This window comes from Sorex fumeus, unplaced genomic scaffold (genome assembly GCF_029834395.1).
Source record: "Sorex fumeus unplaced genomic scaffold, SorFum_2.1 ptg000037l, whole genome shotgun sequence".
In the NCBI taxonomy this organism is placed as follows: domain Eukaryota; kingdom Metazoa; phylum Chordata; class Mammalia; order Eulipotyphla; family Soricidae; genus Sorex; species Sorex fumeus.
This window is the reverse complement of record NW_026606094.1, coordinates 30,602,340-30,626,424: the sequence shown is the minus strand read 5'-3', so window position 1 is coordinate 30,626,424 and position 24,085 is coordinate 30,602,340. Positions and strand designations below refer to the sequence as shown.

Below are 24,085 nucleotides of genomic sequence, written 5' to 3'. Positions count from 1 at the left end.
CTGGTGGCCCAGCACAGTTAGCAATTACAGCACTGCATCACTGGTTCCATTGTGACCCATAAAGTGTACACAGCCAGATTGAATATTACTAGGAGTGGTCTCCGACCACTGCTGAGGAAGCCCACACACCCAAAAAAACTAATAAGAATAAGGCTCTTAAATTAATCAAAATTTCACATCATTGTATTTAGAGTGAATTAAAGTCAGAAAAATAGTAAAGGGTTAAGGCACTAAATGGCTTTACATGCAGCTGACCCTGGTTTGATCCTCAATACCACATGATCCCTGAGCATCATTAGGTGCAGCACAGGAGACACCAGAGCATCACCAGATCTGATCCTGGAGTTTCTGGATCATCTGTGATACTAAAAATCCTTAGCAGCACTGCATACTTATGTCTTTGCATTGAACCACCAGTCCAAGTTGGTTGAGAATTACAGGGAGGGGGCCACAAACTTCCTGAGCACCAGATGGGACACCCCCTCTTAACAAAAATTAATTAATATTTGATATATCTATAGTCATAATTTTCTTATCTATATTCTTCTTTATAAGATTATATTGGCAAAGACTCAAAATTATATAGCAATAATAAATAACCAATATTTGTTTTTATTTAATTTTCATATCATATTATTTACCAAAATTCATAGTAATTTGGGCTGGAGCGATAGCACAGCAGGTATGGCGTTTACCTTGCATGCAGTCAACATGGCTGACCCGAGTTTTATTCCTCTGCCCCTCTCGGAGAGCCCGGCAAGCTACTGAGAGTATATTGTCCGCATGGCAAAGCCTGGCAAGGTACGCCTGACATATTCAATATGCCAAACACAGTATAATTTTCACAATGGAGAGGTTACTGGGCCCGCTCGAGCAAATCGATGAACAATGGGAGGACATTGACAGTGACATAGAAATTTAGTTTTAAAATCTTTTTAAACTGTGAAGTCATATTGAAGAAAATAAGACAGTTACAAAACAGCAAATATTACACGATTTCACTTATATGATATAGAGTTGTCAAATTTATCAAGTTGAAAAGTAGAATGGTGCTTGCCAGAGCCTGAATGAAAGAGAAATTGAAAGTAAAAATAATAAGAATAAAAATAATGAGATCTTTATAGCAATGCAGTGATATGCTAAGACATTTCAATATCAGCTTATAAGAATCATTTGTACATAGACTTCACTTGAAAAATAAATTTTAAAACATATGTAAATCACTGAACAAAGACCTCCTGACCATAATTATCTCTAAAAATGTTATCTTTTTAATAATTTATTATATTTTATTGAGGCACTGTTATTTACAAAATTATTCATAGTGGAGTTTCAGGAATGAATATTAATATTTCAACACCAATCCCACCATCAGTGTCACCTCCCTTCCAACAATCCTCATGTTCCCTTGCACCCCTCCCCACACCAGACTGTTTCTTTGAGGCATATTTTTAAGTTTGGGTACTATGCTTGCAGTGTTGTTGACTCTGAATTTAGACATATACCTTTACTACACATCTACACCTCTGAAGTTCCCAAGGCCCAATGACCCCTACTCCTATTACCTCCCATTGCCTCTCTTCCTGCCTTAATCTGTTTCTCTACTTTTTTCATTACTATAATCTAGGTCAAAGATATCAAAGTTAAGCCCCCTTTTTATGTTGCGTTTCCTGGTCATATTATTCTATATAACATAGATAAGTGACATCATCCACTATCCTTCTTCTTCAGACATTTTCACTAACTGTGGTATCTTCCACTTCCATTCAACTTGCAGTGAACTGCATCATTTTGTTATTCCTTGCAGAAATCTGTTGTGTATATATACCTCACCTTCATTGTCTACTCATCTGTCTTGGGCACCTGGGTTGATTCCATATTCTAGTATTGTTCTAAGTGCTGCAATGAATAATGATGTTCTTTTGATTTAATGTTTTGTGTCCTATGGTAGATAACAAGAAGTATAATTGCTGGTTGTATGACAGCTCTATTCTTACTTTCATAAAATATCTCCATACTGCTTTTTATAGCTATTGAAACAGACATTTCTATCAGCAGTGGGTGAGAGGTTCTTTTTCAACACATCCCTGACAACATAGATTGTTTTCAGGTTTTTCTTTTAATATTGTTATTATTATTGATTTGAGATATCTTATTATCACCTTGATTTGGATTTCCCTGATAATTAGTGATAATGAGCACTTTTTGCATGCCTATTAACCATTTGTCTTCTTCAGAGAAGTGTCTGTTCTCCCCATTTTTGGATAATGTCTTGGTTAAGTTTTGTTACTATTGATCTTTGTGAGAATTTTATCTATCTTGCATAGTAACACTTTATCTGATATATTGAGCAAAAATATCTTCTCTTATTTAGTTGAGTGTCTTTTAATTTTAGTTGTGTTTCTTTTCACCATACAAAAACTTTTTAAACTTGATGTTATCCCATTTATTTTTGTTTCGATTGACTTTGCCAATAGAATTGTATAATTTAAAATACCTCTGAGGTACAAATCTTGAAGCATTCTGTCTATATTTTCCTCTGTATTTTATTGATTCTAGTCTTATATCAAGGTCTTTGATACACTTTGAATTGACTTGTGTAAGATGTTATATATAGATTCAGCTTTATTTTTTATATGTGGTTATCTGCTTAGCCCAACTTCATTTGTTGAAGAGGATGTCTTCACTCCACTTGACTGATCCACTGCTTTTTCAAATATTAGTTGACCATAGATTAGTGGGTCCCTAGTCCACTACCTTGCAAAGTTATTTAGATTTGGGGGAGGGACATAATACATTCTCAGACAAACAAGAGCTGGTGACATTTACTATAACTAAACCAACGTTGCAAGAATTGCTGAAAGGTCACCTATAAAAGGAAAATTGACAACTACAAAACAACAAATATCACACAGAAAAATGGCAACTAAGCTCTTTATAACAGTAACCTCTCTGAATGTTAATAGATTAAGCTCTCTAGTCAAAAGACATAGGTTAGTTAGATGTATCTGGAAACATTGCCTCTTACAGAAAACATGCCAAAATCCAGAGGAAAGAACAGAAAGCAATCATACAAGCCAGCAGTAGACCAGATTAAAAAAAAACATAGAGAGGGATCAACGATACATACTTCACACCAAATAGCATTCAATCTAATGAAAACAATTAGAGAAAGATGAACGCTGCTTATTTGTTAAAGAAAAATAGAACAGAAGAACTCTTATTAACATATATGAACCAAATAAAGGGTCAACAAAGTTTATAAAGTTTCTGCTTAGATGGTATGCACAAAAGTCATATCAAAATGAATTTGAGACCTCAGTATCAGACCTAACTCCATAAGATTCATGGGGGAAAATGAAGGTAGAATGAGGAGGAGGAGAAGGAGGAGGAGGAGGAGGAGGAGGAGGAGGAGGAGGAGGAGGAGGAGGAGGAGGAGGAGGAGGAGAAGGAAGTGCCTGCCATTGAGGCAGACTGTGGGTGGAGGGTGGAAGAAAAGAAACAGGGCATATTGGTGGTAGAAAATGTACACTGGTGAAGAAACAAGTGTTGGAATATTGTGTGACCAAAAACCTTTAACAGGCAGTTTTGTAACTGTATCTCATTGTGATTAAAATTTCAATATATATATATATGTGTGTATATATATGTATTCTTTAAAAAAATGTTTCTGTTTAGAGAACTAAGGAAATACATAGACAAAAACAAAGTGGTAGTGTGAGACTTCAACAATCCGGTCTCTTACCACTAGACAGTATCAGTAAAGATTCAAGAGCCCTAAATGAGGAGTTATAACTAGGATTAATTGACATCTTATATAAGTCAATTCAAAATGGATCAAAGACCTTGATACAATACCAGAATCAATAAAATACATGAGCGGTGGAGAATGTACATTCATTGTTTTTGTTTTTATTTTTCCTTTATTTATTTATTTATATTTTTTGAGGATAAGTGCCTCTCATTGCTGTGCATGGAACATTCACCCAGATAGATTATATACTGGAGCATTCATTCATTCATTCATCATCCTGTTATTCGTCGATTGCCTCGAGCAGGCCCCAGTAACGTCTCTTTCATCCTAGCCCTGAGATTATATTCAAGGCTCTTTAGGAGAATGAGACCCATCATTGTTACTGGTATTTGGCATATTTGGTGTGCCACGGGGAGTTTGCCAGACTCTGCCCTGTGGGCAGGCTATATTCGATAGCCTGCAAGTTTGTCCAGAGTAGGAATGAGATAATAAGATATCATAAAAAGATGTTCTGATAAGATGCAGCATTCGCGGCCGCGCGGTTCCAGGAGCTGCATTTTGTAGTCTCTGAGTCTTGGCCGTTGATGGGATTACACGGCGCCAGGGGGCCAGGTGGTGGGTGTGACCCCAGCCTACTGGAATTTGGAGGATCTGGGTGGAGGATGCTCGACTCCAATTCGAGTAGGCTTGGAGATCTCGGCCCCGGAACCCGCGTGGCTTTGTCCCTCTGCCAGTACCTTCATGTGTGCGGAGAGTGATCTCAGCATGGTGGTGGCTGGTCCTGGAGGTCTTCGGCTGCCGGACCCCTGGTCGGGGTGGGGAGGAAAGCTCAACCCGCTCCCCTCTAAGGGACCCCAGCGAGGAACAGCCAGGCGCAGGGGCAGGAGACTGACTGCACTGGTCTCGTCCGGGAGCTGCATTTTGTAGTCTCTGAGTCTGGAGCATAATACTGGAGCATAATTCAAACTTATAAATTTAGATATCATATCTAGCATCCTCTTAAACCACAATGCCAGAAGGTAGAAGTTAACCATAAAAAAAAGATGAGGGAAAATTATAACACTTAGAAACTGAACAAAACTGCTAAAAAACAAGTGAATCAAAGAGTAAATCAAGGAAGAAATAAAAAGTTTCCTTGAAACTAATGATAATGAAGGGGAAAACTATCAAAATCTATGGGACACAGTAAATGTTATCGTTTATCACAGTAGCAGTAATGTTTCAGAAAGTTACAAGTGCACTGCAAAGTAATGTATCTTTTAAATGGTTTCAGGGATACTTTTAATGACCACATCAAATTGCATGCTTAAAATTGTTTCCCAAACATCTTTTATAAAGATATTTTATTATTCTAGGAGGAATTGTTGATAAAGATCTTCGTCACTACCTCAATTTACGATTTCAGAAGGGGTCTGTGGATCACGAACTTCAGCAAATCATCCGTGACAACCTCTACCTCCGCACAGTGCCATGTGAGTACAACGGGAAATATTATTTTCTTTCTATATTAACAGATAAATATTCAGCTATATACGCATTCTTATAAAAAGTGAAATTGCGCTGCTTTTTATGGTGGACATTTGGAATAGAAAACTGATTTGATTTGAAATATAAAAATTTTAAATGCAGAAGTTTATAACTATCACTGTGTGGTTTATGATAAAGTGGAAGCCAGAAGATACTGTGATTCTCAAGTTAGAAAACTGAATGGATTCTCAAGTTAATGTTGAGAGTTATTAATCCTGCTCTAGGATGTTGGTAATTCAGAATAGAGCATGTTCAGAGCACAACTTCACACTGGGTGTAGAAGAATGCAAATTTAGTTTATTTAGCTGAAAGAGCTATTTTTGTAAATAGAGTGTACATAGTAATTCCCAAACTCATCTCTGGTTTGCAGCACGTGAGTGAAAAAAAAATATATATGTCTTTAAAGTAAAGATAAATATACTATGACTCTTAAAAAGTAGTGCTGTAGATTGTTGAATGAAATGTTTTTATATGCAAGCTATAAAAATTTGCTTAAATTTTCTCATTATGAGTAGGTGATGCCTCAAGAGAGGAACTGGTAAAATTCTCTAATGAACTTCATAGGACCTGCTTCAGATCATTTGGCATTCTTGTATTAATTTTAAAACAATTCAAGGATTTTTCATATCAGAGCACAGTAATAGAACAGTATCAAAGTCCCTTCCCTTCAAGGTAAATTTCCTAGCCTGTAAAGAATTTCTAATTTCTGTAGAGATTATTTGTGGGTATTGGGTGCATTCTTTATCTTTGAGTTTTGCTCTAACCTTTAATGAACTTTCATTTTGAATTCTGCTTTAAATATTAATGATCTTAAAGCTCTGGGCTCTACTATGTTGATAGGAAAGGAAAATTGGCTTGGAATAATGAAACCCACAAGTTGCTTTAACAAGATTTTCTGAAGTGAACTACCATAATTATGTAAAAGGTATATATCTTAATTATAATACTGAAATATTGAAATCACACAAGAAGTAAGAAGGATTATTCAAAACCCAATGCCTTTCTTCTCACATCTTGGAAGGGGTGGACTTCTGCATGTTGACACTGAATTCTCATTAAGCCCTAATACAGGTTACCAATATCAAATATTTTTAAATGAGAATGCATATGTTTGACATCTTGCCAAACCAAATTCTGCCTTGGTCAACCAAATTCTGCCTTGGCCAGTGTGTTAGTTAAGTGAATAGACTTTTGAACTCTTGCTTTAAAACTAAAAGTTGAAAACAGTGCATTCTTAAACTTGTAAGTTTGACGTTAGAGTGATGGGCAGAGGAAGATGAATTAAAGTAAGTGACTGAACTATTTATAAGGTAACGGGTGGACGCATTTTCAGGGCTGTGATGTTGTCAGTGTAGCTGTGTGAATTTATCTTTTGTGACATGAAAGAAAGGGGATTTGAAATACTGAATAAAGTATCCAGGCACTTTATTATGTTTAAAAGCTGGGGAAATAGATAAGAGGCTGACATTCAGGAATACTTGTAGTCCTTGCTAAGGCAATGACACAAATAAGATGTCTTAATTAAATATGGAGATAATAGGAATAAATTTTTATTAGTTAATTGCTTCTGAAATGATGCATCTTTCTTTAAAGGAATACTATGAAGGAAATAAATAATCAAGGGTAAAATAAACAGATTTTTGGATAAACATAATACATTTTGTGTTGTGATTTTAATACAAGGTCATAAATTCAATTGAAGAGATTTGAATAGGTCCTACAAAGAAGATGATTAGAAACTAGATGAATTTGAATACTGTGGTGAAACAATTATTCATTGACTTTGTAGCTACCACCCCTTATGGCCAATTTCAATATCAATGCTTTTAACTTGGCATTGAAGTATAAGCACATATGAGATAGAGATGATTCTGGTATATTATCTGTAATAGCTTTTGTACGGATAAATTGAAGCTGAAAAATCCACCAATCAGTATGTTAAGTCTTTTAATAAAATGCTCAAAATTTTTTGTTGTGAAACAAAATAAATCAGTAGTATGAAAAAGTGGCTTCTAAATGGCTTGGAAAAAAATATATGTATTTATAGCATATATGTTTGTCTTGAATATGGAATGACATTTGTTACTTATTCTCTTAAAAATTCTGACTGTGGTACTGCAGAGTTATCAAGCACAGGGCTAAGGGTGCATACTTTACAATGATAGAAACTCAGGACCACTTGTCCCCCCACTCCTGTCCCACTACTGTGAGCTGTACCCTTGGTGGTCCACAGCACCACAAGTTCTAAACATTGCACTATCTTCCTGTCACAAATTGGACTGTCTAACACAGCTGGCTGAATGTCAACAAGAGCAGCCCTTGGGTCCCCCAAACACTACTTGGGATAAAAAGAAGCATAGCAAGGGAATAACAAAGGGCCAAAGGCAAGAGAAGTTGTCTATACAACTGAGTTTACTATAGAAGGGACATGTAAAAGGGCAAATAATAGGTTTAGGGTGGGGGCAACCCTGACAATAGTATAGGGAAGTGGACGCTTTGGTAGAGGGTGTGGAGTTGGAGTACTATATTCATTAAACTCTACCCTTAGCAGTACTGTAAATCTTGTGATTAAATCTGTTTTATTAATGGTAGAAGAGTTGTTCAGAGGAAGTATGCTGGGACATCCCCTCCAAAAAAATCACATGTGAATATTTTTTAAGCTTAGAACTAGATATTGGAAGCAAGGTTTGGCCAAGATGTAGAAAAATATTAGAATATCCATCACACAGGTTTTCACTTACTTTGGTAGAATATACAAGACAGTTTCAGAAACACCAAGTTATAACATTCATTTAGAGACTAGATGGAACTGTTTCATCATTACTTTTAAAATGTACAACATTAAGCAGTCTGCATTATGATTTGGATATTTAAACTCAAAAGTATATATATGAGGGGGTCAGAGATAGTGCAAGGAATTTTTTTTTTACAAGTTGACCCTAGATCTACCCTGGCACTGCATAAAGTGGCCTAAGAGCCACTAAGAATGATTCAGGAATTGAGCCAAGAGTAATCCCTGAGCACCACCAGGTGTGGTACAAAAAAAAATTTTAAAAAATAAACACAGAAAAGTATATAAATAAATTTAGTCAAAATAGTACTGAAAATATTGGATTAATTTTTAAATGATTAAAGAACAAAATATGTGGCTTATTTTCATTTTAATATGCTACTAATATATTATTTTGGGAATATAGTAAAATGAATGTGTACACACGTGTATGCTCTCTTGTGAAATTAACTACAAAGTGACTCAATATTTTTTATAGATCAGCAACTAGTCACATGATTCATATCAATTAGTAGCATAAGTTTATCCCAAAATATTTGTTCTTTGGCTTATAATTATATAATTTACAGTATGGTTGATGGGTAAAATATGAATATCATTTTGATTTTAGTGTGCTACTTATCATAATTAATGATCCTGACCAACCACAATTAAGCTGTTAATTAAATATGAGAAATATATCTTCCATTAATGAATAAATTATCATATTAAAAGAGAGCCTTTTAAGTTTACAATATTTTTAAATGTTTGATATACTAAATTAGTTTTCATGGAAAAAAAGAAGGAGCAGACTCATTAGTGCTATGAGAACTCTGTGAGATAATTGAAGGTCTATTGTGCATTCGTTGCAAACTGTAATTGTAGATTTGATCACCCAACGCCACATTGTCACTGAAGCACTTAGCCAAGAGTAGTACTTTGAGCACCACAAAGTATGCCCCAGTATAAAAAGCAAAGAAAGTTGTTGGAATGCTCTCATTTTAAAATGAGTAGTTACTGGAATCAAAAGATACAGCTGTATAAGTGGTTGGCATCTCTTCTTCTCTAGACATCTACTTCCATAAGAGACTCTCCAGACTACATTGGAGAGAATTGATTAGACAAATCTATTGAAAAGCCTGAAATTAAGATGAACTTTGTAGTATGATACATGAGTAAAAGAATTATAATTCTTAAGAAAAAATGAGTACTTTAAAATCTTTTAGAAATATCTTAAGAATTATGAATATGTTTTTTATGGTAATGAATGAATGAATCTTTCTAAGTCACTTGCCATTATTCTCCAAAAAGTATGACTCTGATTTTATTTTAGAAATAAAATCAACCAATGAATTATATTGAAAACTAAAATAATTGTTCAGTAGAATGGCATTTATTTAGTTGGAAATAATTGATAATTTGATTAAATACTCAGAGCTTCTTTACACAATAATGACCTGTGACTGGAATAAAGGGTTGAACAATAAGTAGACATGTGGGAAAATCTCTTGAGGTATCAGATTCAATGGAATTTTAAAATGTTGGGTATTGGTTTTGGATTTTGGTTCTGTGGGTATTCGGGATTTACTACTGGTTCCGTGCTCCATGCTCAGGGATCACAACTTGCCTCACATATGGAGCCATATAAGTTGCTGGGGATCAATCCTATAAAGGCTGCATGCATGGTGAGTGCCTTACCTGTTGTACTCTCTCTGGCCCTTAAAATGTTTTTTGAGATAATATTATTTAATAGTACTGTGTGTTTTGGGAGTTCAGCTTCACATCTTTGTAATTATGGAACAGAATGCTCTAAACTAGATTTTTAGTTACTGACAACAACATTTCTTTGATTCCATCTACCAAATCCTCCCTCCATACACTCTACTTTCCTCTTCAGTAACCACCATTCTGTTGTCAGAATCTAAAGGTTTACTTTTTAATTTCTTTGTTTATGAATGACGGCAGTCATGCAGTGCCTTTCTCCTGATTTATTTTCTAGCATCATCACTATAGGGGTCTACACATGTTGTATAAAGTGGCAAGATTTTTTTATTTTTTATATAGTTCAATAGTACTCTATTGTGCCTGTATAGCATGTTTTCTTGATCCATTTATACATTAAGGAAACAGTTGAAACTTAGGTTGTTCCTGTATCTTGCCTTCAAGAAGCCTATGCTTGTACACACATTTTTAAATTAGTGTTTTGTTACTCTTTCAGCACTATCTCAAAGTGCTGATGAATCATATGATAGCTCCAATATTAATTTTTAAGCAACCTCCATACTGTTTTCCATAGTAATTGTACCAATTAATAGTCCATAAACTATAAGTCAATGTATTGTAAGAGCTGTATATCATCCATCTGTTTCAATATTAATCTTACTGCTTTAGCTCATCAATCTAAAAATTACTTTTTTAATTTTAAGAAGTGAACCATATTTTTTAATTATTTTAAAATAAAATTGCAGAATTTTTAGTTTTTTTGCAAATGAGTTTAATTTTTTTAATAGCATAATTAATTACATTTGGTGCTAAGTGTTGAGAATAAGGGGTATTATGGAATAAACATGGTTATTAACAGTGAAGGCCAAAACATAAGGAAGTCTATAAAAATCCTGAAACTACATTTCTTGAAAAATGAAATAAGTTGCCTTAAAAGCCTGTCATTAAATAAAGCATTTTAGAAGTTTCTAAACAGCAGCAAAAACTTGAAAGAAATCTAGTCTTTTACTTCTTCTGAAGTCTGATATATTTATTTAAAAAGTGTTGTTACTTTACAAGAAGATTTATTAGTTTTCCCCTTTCTATTTCTCACTGTGAATATTAAAATTTAGTTTCATTATATATATGCAATAGATTTTAATCATCTTTTCATTAAATACAATTGATTTTTTCCCGATCATATACTAGTATTCACTGTTTTGTTGATAGAGCATTCTGTAGGAGAGAAATGGCTTCAAAATCTCCTTAAAATGGAAAGTGAAGGAACATTAGAAGTTATTGTATTGATTTATCCATTTGACACAACAGAGCTCAAGTTTTAGTATAAAGAAACATATCTATCACAAAAGCAAAGTAATAAACACCAGAATTTCACTGATCTTCCCAACAACATAGAATTCCCTTTGGCCTTACTTGATCTCCTTTTCTATATTGCTGTGACCCAATCCTTTGTCTTGATTTCCCATCTTGTTAGGTATTTCTTTTCCCTCTTCAGAAGAGAGAGACTCCACAGGATATCTGGGGCCCTGAGGAAGTAGACAAGTTACCCTTGAACTTTAATAGTTTAAGCTGCTGGCCCAAAGAAGAATTGGAAATGAGTGCCTGAGGCATCTTTCTACCTTGAGATAAAGCCAGCTATCATTTTTAGTGGAAAACAGCTCAACTTCTAGGGATCCCAAGAAGCTTCAAAACTGTAAGCTGCAAAAGTTGAACATAAGGTCAACACATCTAATTGTACATCACTGCACTTTTTTAAAGAAAATGAATTAGGACTCTGTCAGGTTCACACTTACCTAAGATTCCAGAGTTTGCTGATTTTGTAGCTAAAGGAAAACTTGGCAGAGGACAATGAACACTAGTATTATCACAGGACTATAAAATGCAGCTTTGTAGTAGAGCAGTAAATTTGTGATTCCAAATTATAATAATGAAAGATGAATAATAATTACGGTTATTTGTATTCCAAGATCTAACAATCTAGTCAATTATTTATTCACTGCAGTTTGGCATTACTGGATCACAGGGAATAGCAACAACTCCTGGCTTTACTTACTCGACTGCTTGGTACTAAGGAATGAAAACTCATCTAAATTTTAGGAAGTCTTAAGATAATGGTTCTGGACTAGGTTCTGTAAAATAATTATATTATCTTGCAAAAGCCCTCAACATTTGGGACAAAGGGGAAGGTAGAAAGAGACATAAAATTCTAATGATTCTTTCTGTTCTTAAATGATATTGTTTTCTAATTCTGCTCGTTGCTTTAAAAAATAAAGCATCATTATTCAAATCAGTTCACTAAAATGGCTTAAATTATTCTGAGTGTGAAATGCCCTTGATATTGAGCAGGTGTAAACAGCTTATAGAAACTGAAGATATAGCAAATTTGCAGACACCTCAGGGAAAAAAATATAAAGCTGGGTTTAAATTAAGTGCAGTTCTGGATAAAACCAGCGATGCGTGTACTTTGAGATTTTCCTATGAATGTCAAGTTAAGGATGTCATCATAACTCTGATGTTCCTTGAAATCTGCCTTCACTATTCATGAAACTCTGAAATATGGTCCATTCTTAGTAAGTGGATGGGAAAATATGCATAATGAGAAATACAAAGCTTTTAAAATTGCTCTCCTCTTTTGGAATGTGTAATGAGTTGAAGTATGACATAAAGACTTCTGAAGCATGAGGTGTATTGTTATGAAAATATGATTCTAATCTTTATGATAAGATATTTAACATGAAATACAGTGACTCCTAGTATTGAACCTTAATAAATGTCACTTATGCAGGTGAATAACCCTGGCTAGACACCCAGATAGATCTAAGCAATGGGAGGCTAAATCAGTACTCAGTGTAATCTTTACAACACAGTTGAAAAATTGAGCAGAGTCAGTAGGGATTTTCATATTAGATAATTAAAAGGTAAGATTGATTTATGAGTGCAAGTCAATTCAGTTAAAATTTGTATAGATATTGCCATTCTTAGTCAAGTTGTAAATTGGAATTTGATCAATTCCCACTAATTTCCCAGTTTTTATTCTAAAATCAGTTACAGTTCCCACTTACAGAAAATTTGTAAAAATTTTGCTTGTTTATGAAAAAGAAAAATAACAATCTACCTAAGCTCTGTTGGAATGCAGATAGAGTTCTACTAGGTGCTCAACATAGACCTTGTATAAGGATAAATTGTTATTTCTTAACTTATAATGTAAGTAAAAGATAGAATGAAGAAGCAAATGTCATGCTCTGTATATCTGTCCTCTCATTTTTGATCAAATGTGTGATTCCTTTTTTCTTAATTGTTTGGCACATTGAAAAAATATACCAATCAGTAAAGGGCTAGAATAATTGTAAGAAATATGAAACATCATGTTCTAAAATTAATTCATCTTAATATTCTCAGAGAGAGAAGGCTTATTGGGTTCCTAGCCAAGAATAATCATAAGTAAGCGCCTCTGAATAATAAAAACTCAAAGAATTTTTTAATTACCAGTCACCATTATCTAAAGACTTCCTAAGAGAAGAAATGCTTTTTTTCATATTTTATCTTGATGAACTCTCATAATAACTCTATAAAGTGTATTCCACCCTATCGAAAATATGTGGAAAATTTGAGTCTCTGAGTTGAAGCAACAGAACTAACATGCAATAAGTCATTGGAAAAACAAAATTATTTTCAGGCATACCTGGCGTCTAGCCCACACTCCACATGAGAGGGCCTCTCTGGTGGAAGCTGAGAGGAGTCACAAGCACACTCAGAGGTTTTAAATAAAAGTTCAGGATGCTCCCAGGGTTGAAAAAAAGGAAAAGTGAGGAACTCTGCTGTTGGGCAGGCTACCTATTAAGTGTGAATGGATTCTACTGACTGCCAGGTTCCCTGGTGAGCATGAATGAATTTTCATCAAAAGAAAAAATTTCCCTTTCTTTCTGGCCACAGGAATATAGAAATAGACATAACAGAAATTCCCACAGTTTAAATCATTGTATGGATTCCTGCATGACGGAAAACGAGAAGAAACACAAGGCTTTTCCTCTGTGCATTTTCAACTCATTGATCATTGTAGTAAAATAAAGACCCCCACCCCCCCAAAAAATCACCAGAGAGCTAGAGCAAGATGAAAGGCGGAGGGAGATTTCAGAGGGAACTCTGTTAGTAACCTTCATTCTATCTGCCTGTAACTACTGGAGACTGTGGACTGGACTTATAGCTGCTAGATGATTGTCCTCTTGTCTTTACCCCTTTGATAAAAATTGAGTGGTGTAGCCATAAGATCAGTACTTGACAACAGTCAAGGGGTAACTAATATCAGGAAGCACCTAGGAAAGCATAAGCTGAAGATGATTTAGCAAAGAGGCAGTTTGCTGCTCTTATGCTTCTCAGCTCATACCTGAGCAGCCCCTCGGGAGGCATAAATTTGTAGTACCCACTACTCTAACATCTCTGCTTGCCATTACCTTAGTTTCTTCTCTGTGTTGACTGCAATTGTCTATACAGGAGCAGGAGTGTAGTATATAAAGCAAGAGAAATCACAGTATCCTGAATAAATAGTTGAGTGTTACATCCTGCAGCCTGCCAATCTTATAAAAGGACTAAAGAACAAGCCAGAGGAAGACAATTCCTCAGCTCAATACACAGTTGTTAATATATGATATTAGATACAACGACGAAGGAGAAATATTTGCCACAAAGGATAGAGCAAAACACAAATTCCAGGAAAAGTTCAAATGTAGTGAGACTGAGTCACCTTCCTGAAAAAGTGTAAAGAGTTGTAATAAAGTCATGTAAAGGTTTTATAGTTTGTTGGTCAATTTTTATTTATTTTTATTTTTAATTAATTTCTAATTGAATCACCATGAGATATACAATTACAAAGCTGTTCATGATCAGGTTTCAGCCATACAATGTTCCAACTTATCCATCCCTTCACCAGTGTACATTTACCACCACCAATGTCCCCAAGTTTCCCTGCCATGAACCCCACCCAACCCCCAGCCTATTTCTATGGCAGGTATATTTCCCATCTCTCTGTCTCTGTCTGTCTGCCTGCTCTGTCTGTCTGACTGTCTGTCTGTCTGTCTGTCTCTCTCTCTCTCTCCCCCTCCTTTTTGGGCATCAGGCTTGCAATACAGAAACTGAGAGGTTGCCATGTTTGTTCCTTTACCTACATTCAGTGCACAGTTCTTATCGAGAGTGATAATCACAAGTTCTTTTTTTGGGGGGGAATACAAGAGATAATTTTACTTATTCAAGTAGAAATTCTTTCTGTTGGCTCTGCTTCCTCTCTATAGGTAGGCACTACTCTGGCCTGCTGAGAATAAATTTTTCTGCAGGTAGTGGCAACTTGCCTTCTTCCTGCAAGTCTATCATCTTTTTTAATTTATTTTTATATTTATTAATTCACCATGAGGTGTAGTATCAATAAGTTTATGTTTGAACTTCGATCTTGTGGTCATCAAACACCCATCCCTTCACCAGTGCAAGTTTTCCACCACCAAAATCCCGAGTATCCCCATCCCCGCCATTCCATTCTGCCTGTGTGGCAGACAATTTGCAAACTATACTTTCTCTACTTTAGTTACCTTCGATATTTCAAGACCAGTTCTACCACCCTTCATACCTGCCGAAAATGCAATTGCTAGACAATGTGTTTTGTATTGCTTGTTATGGATATAATATAATGTTGCATGACTGCTCTTGCAGTCACATGCTCTAGGAATTCTAAGATTTTAATAATTAGGGTCTGAAGAAATTGCTGCAACAAGTTGCTCGGGTCCGAGATTTGTTTCTGTGTCTCTCTATCGTGGCCACGTGGAAGCTTAAGTAGATGGTGGTCAAATGTAGTACCATCTCAGGGTCCCATAGGGTTAGGGGGAAGGAGGGCCCACTCCTCCACTGTCCCTTGAGACTGGGGGGATTTGCCATCACCGTGACTCGCACCTGGTACTTCCTGCTGGCTTCTAGAAAATGGCAACCACTGGAGCTCTTAAAGGGCAGCTGGAGGACAACACATGCCCCCGTCTGGAGCAGCCCAATGGAGAAGGTATATTGTAAAGTCCCCGGCCATCTCTGCCGCAAGTTGCTCGGGTCTGAGATTCATTTGTGTGTCTCTGGATCATGGTCACGTGGGAACATAAGTAACAAGTTCTTTTTTAAACAAAGATACATAGTGATTATTTTCTTACATGAGTTCTGGAAAAATTAGAAGGAGAACTTCATAATAGATCCTCAGGAATAATAATACACAACTATTAGTTTAAAATATTTTAGTATACAACAATACACAGTAACAAAATAATATCTGATGATTGCTGATATGAATCCTGCAGTGTCCTGCACTGTCCTCCCGTTGTTCATTGATTTTCTCAGGCGGGCACCAGTAATGTCTCCATTGTTAGACTTGTTGTTACTGTTTTTTAGCATATCCAATATGTCACAGGCAGCTTGCCAAGCTTTGCTGTGCAGGTGAGATACTCTCAGTACCTTGCTGGGCTCTCTGAGAGGGGCGGAGGAATCGAACCCAGGTTGTCCACATGCAAGGCAAATGTCCTACCCAAATGCTGAAGTTTCTCAAATTTGAATCTGAAAAATTATGTAATATCTAAGTTCACTATGACTGCCTATAGACAAGAAAAATAATTGTGTTTGTTATATATTTATCCAAGAAACTGGAAAACAGATATAGAGAAACCCTCCTGAAGAAAATTTCACATCTCCAAGATCTTTTTATATTAAAAAAAAACACTTTTTAGCAAGTTTTTATTCCATGACAAGTCAATTGGCATAGGGTATAGTGACTTAAATGTATTTATTATGTTTTAAAAGATTGCTTTAAGTTTTTGGTTTCTTCTTGATTAAACTAGAGTTCAATGCTAAAAATATAAATACTCATTCATAAGATATTATTGAAATAAATTTTTATGTATGATTTGTATTTTTCTACTTATTCTCAATCTTCTAGATATTGATTTATTATAGAGTAAGTGGTTATATAAAGGTCTCCAGGGAAATATAGTAATTCCTTAGAAAACCAGGATACTTTTTTTGTTTTTTATCAGTATATTCTGGAATTGTTCCATTCCACTTGTACACTGAGGCATTATAAATGTGTGTGAAAGTCTTTGTTCATTTTTATTCACAACTTTATTATTAAAAATATGAATGTGACACCAACAAAATTTAGTTCATAATTATATTTCTCACATGAAAAAGCAATTGACAAAAACTACTTTCAGAACATAATTTAAACTTGAAGCAAGAAAAGGATCTTAATTAAAAGTGAGGAGTTGAATATATTATTTGAAGTATTGCAGAAAATTAATTATATTTTGAAAGAAAAAAGATACTTTCAGCACTAAAGGCACAACATCTATAATCAGAGGTCAAATTGACAGCTTTTTTGTATTTCCTAACATCATTTCTTTTTGAGTTCATTAAGGAGCCATGTTCTAGTCTTTTCATAGACTAACATACATTTTTAAAAAAATGAAAGAAAATGTGATTATGTGCAATTTGATAAATTTGCATTTAAACCAACACATTGACCTAACATTCATTTTGGGGAATAAAACGAGAATTATTTGACTGATACAATTATTAATAATCTCTGTCATTCTATAGATTGTATTATTTTCCTTCTGAAGGTGGTTACATTGCTAAAATTTTTCTCTCAAAGTAATTGATTATAAGAAGTATAATTATTCAAATAAGGTTTATAATATATCTAATGAGCTTTTAAAATTAAAACTTATTAAAATATATAAATTTTCACGTGTTCTAACTTTAATTCACTCAGCTACCATTGAGAATTGCTATGTGGACAGTACATACCACTAGACATTGAAAATTTGTAATTATTAAAACTCACATCACATTTATTAGGCTTTTATTAATGAAACTTCAAATCTAGGTAAACATACATTTTTGTGTGTGTGAATAAACCAAACTTATACAACTCCTGAGGTAAAAATAACTCTGCTAAGATCTTAGCTACTCAAGATTTGAGGCAATAGTCATTAGAAAGTATTAATTAATTTAACAATAATGGTTAGGTTGCTGGACTTTATGAAGATATAAACAAAGGGGGACTGAATTCAATTGAAGATTAAGAATTAAGTATGGGAAGCTTGCTCACATCTGCTTCTAACACATTCAGATTCAAGATGTATTATGAGTTTAGAGAAAAAGAAAAGAAGGAAGCAGGAATAAGAAAACCAAGTATCATCACAATCTCTTGAAGGCCTAAAGATTTCCTTGGATTTCCCTATGATGGTAAACTTGGTTATAATTTACAAGTTAGAGGCATTTATTATTGACTCTAGTTTAAATCTAGAGTCCATCTCTCTGAGTACCCTAAGAGTTGACATGGATTAAAGTCAAACTCAGTGGAAATGTGCTAGTAAATAAAGACTGAGAATTTAGGAACACTTATGATGGTCCATCCCCACCTACATATAAATTCATGACCTATGTATCCAGAATGATGTGTTTCATTATTAAAAATATAGGGGTGAGTGGGATATAGAACTGGTGATAATGAAACTCAGCAAATGAAGCAACTCCAAAGCAATAGCTTAAAATTCAGCTTACAATGACCAAAGTCACCTTAGACATTTGTCTTGATTCTATATATTATTTATGTGCATATGTACATTGTGTATACACATACAGGTATGCAAATACATGAAAATATATGCCTTCTGAATCAAGTCAATTATACTTTGAATTTTTATTCTTAATCTGGAATTTCCAAGAAAAAAATTAAATTCATAATCTGGGACATCTTGAAAAAGCAGGCCTTATGTATAAAATAGCAAAATGTTTGCTGTTTATAAAAAGAAGGGATTTAATGGGGAGGGGGGATGGGTAATTTCAAGTTATTAATTTAAAAATGAACTTAGCAATTTTGTACCTGGTGACCTTGTGGTGCACTCACCTCTTATAGTGACTTGAATTCGGTATGTTAAAAGGGGTTAGTGATACTTCATTGCTGCTAAAAAATGGCAACTCCCTCTGTGTCCTATGTTTTTCTTAAAATTCTCAGTGTACAAGTGAATATTTGGATACGAGACCTTACTGTAAGAAATGAGAAAGGTGGTATTTGAAACATGTAAATTGGATATAAAATTCCTTGAAGAACTTTTTTATAAAATTAAGTTATATAAAATATATAACTTAAAAGAGTTGATCAGAGTATGGCTAAACATCTATATATGCAATCTATTAAAAGAACTTAATTCGGCTATTATGTCTTATTTGATTGCAGTTTTTCCTATAAAATTTCCCCTTCATCGGCCTGTTTTTATCCTATATCTACAAAATATGCAAAATGCCATTTTTAAATTAGACATTATCTACCCTCCTCCCCCCATTTCCTTTATCCTTTTTGTGGTATCTGATCTTAAGCAGATATGCTGAAGGCACATGGTTCCCTCCAAAAACCACTATTGATACCACTGCAAAAAAGAAAAAGCCAGTAACAAGACAGTGTAGGGAGGCTAGTTTGCTTCCCTCTGTCTTGTCCTGACTGCATGTTGAAAAATAAGCCTTTATTAATCTTAACATCTATCAGATGAGTCATACATTGGGTTATTTTTTTATATACATATGTACACAAAATATTTCAAATTGAAACATCTCAATGGATTCAGAACTATTAAGTGCTATTGTCTATAACAGACCAGAAAATTTATAACTGTAAAAATGAAACATGCACATATTGATATTTAAAATGCATAATGAAGAAAACCCATTGGTGTTGTGTTTTTCTTGTATGCTGGTAATTAAGCCACTACTATTGGCCCTGTTTGGTTTTCTATTTTAACACTGAAGGAGTGAAAGTATTTCCTATATTTATGAATTTCCTATGAAAATATTGGCAAAAAAAGATTAAAATACTGTCTAAAATGTGTGGGTGAAAACTGTTAATCAAGTGTGTTTCTACTCCCCAAGCCCCCAAGTTGGACACCATCTGTATATCTTAGGTTACTTAAGCGGATTTCACTATTATATAAAAAAAATCAATAAAATTAAAATGAGTTGTATCTATACAACATTGTGTACAAGAGGAGATACTGAATAGTATTAACCATTTTTGTCTTCCTCACCTTTTATTCCCCCTACCTCTTAGTCTACTTTTTTAAATTTCAGACTTCACTGCTCTTTCAATTGATATTTCAAATTTTCACATTGTTACTGAAAAACCGTATGTAATAAAGGTTTTAGTTATCCCCATAAAAAAAAAAAAAAAAAAAAGAAAAAGCAGGCCTCTAAGATTTCTTTTTCCTCATAGCCACGTTGAATTATCATGTCGCCAATCAACCGTACAAAATAAAATGTTTTATGAACTTCATACAGCAGCAGCCAAGCAAATCAGAACACTTCCCGTGAGAATATTGCACTTTCCTTACTAGTATATGAGATATCACAGATAATTATAATCCAAAATATTTTTGTAATAAAAATATGACAGGTGGTTAGTCCTTGACTAGCATAATGAAATTCACATGGAAGCCAATTCTTTAGGGATAAAGGTAGTTTTTATTTACAGGTGAGATAAAAGTAACAGCAAAACTGCCTCTGTTAAACAATGTAATTAGTGCTGATGTAATTAATCTGGAGGTTCAGTCAATGAAATGAAATATTTCAGGCTCCTTTTCCCACTAGAACAGTCTCAATTCAGCTGTCCACACATATTTATGTTAGACATTCTTTCAAAAAATAAAATAACCTACACATATTCATTGTACAGTGATATTGCTGTTTTTAGTGCTATTTCAAACCTTCCAGTTATATTGCTGATCCACAATGATCTAGATTGGTTATTCAGTGTCATCATTTATCTACGTAGGACTTTAATCTTATTATCTTTCTGGACCTCATTTATCTTTCTAGTTTTGCTTTCACTATATAACTGAGACTGATGCAAAATAGCAATATGCATCATTTGTGAAAATCCATGACCTCAACTGAGCAATAATTTCACCATAGTTTCTTCATTTACCGTCATGGAGCAGTTGAAGTGTAGTGCAAAAAAAGAGCACTTCATGCCCAAGAACAGATGACTGGTTAAAGAAACTTTGGTACATCTACACAATGGAGTACTATGTAGCTCTTAGAAAAGATGAAGTCATGAAATTTACATACAAGTGGTACAATATGGAAAGTATCATGCTAAGCGAAATGAGTCAGAAAGAGAGGGATAGACATAGAAAGATTGCATTCATCTGGGGGATATAAAGTAACAAAGTATGAGATTAATACCCAAGAATAGCTGAGATCAGCACCAGGAGGATTACTCCATAACTTAGAGGCCAGCCGGGTATCCTAGAGGAAAGGGCTCTTCAGATAGAGAAGGGAGCACCAAATAAAGGATGTTTGGAGGATCCTCCCAGGAGGGGAGATGCATGTCGAAAGTAGACTATGGACTGAACATGTTTGCCACTCAATGCCTCTTTTGCAGACCACAACACCCAAAAGGAGAGAGAGAACACAGGGGATTGCCCTGCCACAGAGACGGGGGGATGGGGGGATGGGGGTGGGAGGGATATTATCCATGGTGGTGGAAAATGGGCACTGGTGGAGGGATGGGTATCTGATCATTGTATAATTGAAACCAAAGCACAAAAAATTGTAAATCTACAACTTTAAAAAAAATAAAATAAAATAAAGGGGAAAAAAAAAAAAGAGCACTTCAGTAAGATATCATCAAGCTAGAAAATGCTTTCCAAGGCTGTTGAATTTGATTCCTTTAAGTCAAACTTACAGATCAACTAAGAATGAGAAAAGTACAGAATGACATAAAAATTTAACTGATGAAATATCTGTTGTGTACCAGTGCCCTTCCCTATCCTTTTGTAAAACTAACAGCTATGGTGCTACTTATGTGGTAATGAATACAATTCATCCAGCACAGCGGTAGGGCGTTTGCCTTGCACGCAGCCAACATGGCCGACCCGAGTTCGATTCCTCCGCCCCTCTCGGAGAGCCCGGCAAGCTGCTGAGAGTATCTCGCCCACACGGCAGAGCCTGGCAAGCCGCCGGTGATGTATTCAAAATGCCAAACACAGTAACAACAAAGTCTCCAATGGAGACGTTACTTGGGCCCGCTCGAGCAAATCGATGATCAACGGGAGGGCCTTTACTTACTTTACAAATTAAAAACTGCCCATAGGTAAAAAACTTGCTACTTGCTTCAGATTAATTTTTTTTAAATAATCGAAGTTCAGTTGTGGCAGAGATCAATGTAGAGGTGAAGATACAAACTTGCCCTTCCTGAATCCTTCTTCCTCTATTTCAATAAACTTAATGTTCACATATTCTAATTGATGTACCTAGAACAATAATGCAGTCTGTACTAGATCACACTGGATTTATATAAACCAGATGAAAACTTTTTAGTATTAAATAAACATTGCATTGAAATTTCAAATTTTATTATATTTCAGTGTAAAATATAATTACTCACTAATTCAAACAAGTGTCTTTCATATTAGAGTGAATCTTTATATATATATATATGAATTTTATACATATATATTTATATTGACCCCTTACTCAGTTTTTTAAAATAAGGAAGATGAAGAATTATATACCTTTCCCCCCTTTAAAATGTGTTTGTTTTAAAGTAGAAAAGTCAATATACAGAATTTTCAATTGCATTATTCAACAGTGTTCCAATATGACAAACTTAGTTGTTTCATAATTAAAATTATGAAAAACAAAAATATTTTAGGCAAAATTCATATTGATATTCTATTTTCTAGAGCTGAAAAATCAAGCATAATTAATGGTAAAAAAGAAAATAAAAATTAGATTCCGTGGATTTTCTGTTAAATTTTTAATCTATTTTGCACCTTCACCTTGGATAGATTTAATCACTAAGCTATATATGTAACTTGAAATGATTCATTTTGGATAAAGCAGAAATGCCACATTGTTCTTTATTCAGTAATGATAAACCTTGAAAGTAGGATAATAATCTTTCAATTAGACTTCATGCAGAGACAAGAAAGCATCATTATCAACATGTACAGAACATAATCAGCATTAAGTTGTCATATTTTGGCTGCATTAATGTTGTCAAATTGACATAATAGTCATTATAAGCGGATGCTCTTTCTTTATTGCCTGAAAGATTTTAGCAATTAAAGTTGTATTCATTAGCACACCTATATTTTTTCATCTCATTAATATCATTCTCACATTACCTTGCCTAAGGTCATGAAGCTATGTAGTTATAAAATAAAATTCCACCTCCATGTGCTGTTAGATCTCCCACATAATTCATCCACACACAAATTATGTTGACTATCGCAGTGAAAATTAAACTAAAATTCTACTTTGAGAGTGTTCCATGGGTTTAATGCAAATACTCAGACTTTAGAACTTCTTTATTCCTTTTCTGGTACGAGCTTGTCCAAAACCCTCAACCTGGAAAGACTACCCCTGCTGTCTGCCTTCTCCCCCTTCCCTTACTCCTGGATATTCTATAAGTGAGTGTTCTTATTATTTTCACAGAATAGAATCAGATGTAGAACAGTGATGTAGTAAATGATAGGTAATCAAGAGATTGAAGTTAGAGATAAAACTCCCTCCTTGGTGTGTTTTATAGTAGAAGACAGAACAGAGATGTGTAAGTAACTAGACTCTAATGATATAAGCAAAAAATCACTTTCATTCTCATGGCCTTAGTTTATTCATCTATACAAGGACATTGTACTTGAACCGACATTCCCTGAAATCAGTTATTGTTAACTGATAGCTAGCTATAGGTTTCTTGTACTCAGGGACACTAATTTTTTTTTAAATTTTTATTAGTGAAACACCATGAGGAAGAGTTGTAGACTTACAAATTTTTGTGCTTGGGTTTCAATTATACAATGATCGTACACCCATTCCTCCACCAGTGCCCGTTCTCCACCACCACTGATCCCAGTATCCCTCCCACCCCCACAGCCCCCATCCCACCCTGCCTCTGTGGCAGGGCATTCCCTTTTGTTCTCTCTCTCTCCTTTTGGGTGCTGTGAATTGCAAACGAGGCAATTGAGTGGCAATCATATTTGGTCTATAGTCTACTCTCAGCATGCTTCTTCCATCCTGGGAGGATCCTCCCAACACCCTTTATTTGGTGCTCTCTATCTGAGCTGCCATTTCCCCTAGCATGTGCGGCTGGCCTCCAAGCCATGGAGTAAACCTCCTGGTATTTATCTCGGCTATTCTTGGGTGTTAGTCTCCTATTTTGCTACTTTATGTTCCCAAGATGAATGCAATATTTCTATGTCTGCCCCTCTCTTTCTGACTCATTTCACTTAGCATGA

At 34.8% G+C, this 24,085-nt stretch overlaps 1 protein-coding gene across 10 annotated transcripts in view; it reads left to right on the top strand.

The window, feature by feature from the left end:
• Window positions 1-24,085, top strand: part of MAGI2 (membrane associated guanylate kinase, WW and PDZ domain containing 2) — a 1,504,283-nt gene that overhangs the window by 415,500 nt on the left and 1,064,698 nt on the right. For all 10 annotated transcript variants that reach the window (XM_056117966.1, XM_056117965.1, XM_056117957.1 and 7 more), the window contains exon 2: window positions 5,110-5,226. In XM_056117966.1, coding sequence (XP_055973941.1) covers window positions 5,110-5,226 — 117 coding nt within the window. The remainder of the gene's footprint in view (window positions 1-5,109; window positions 5,227-24,085) is intronic.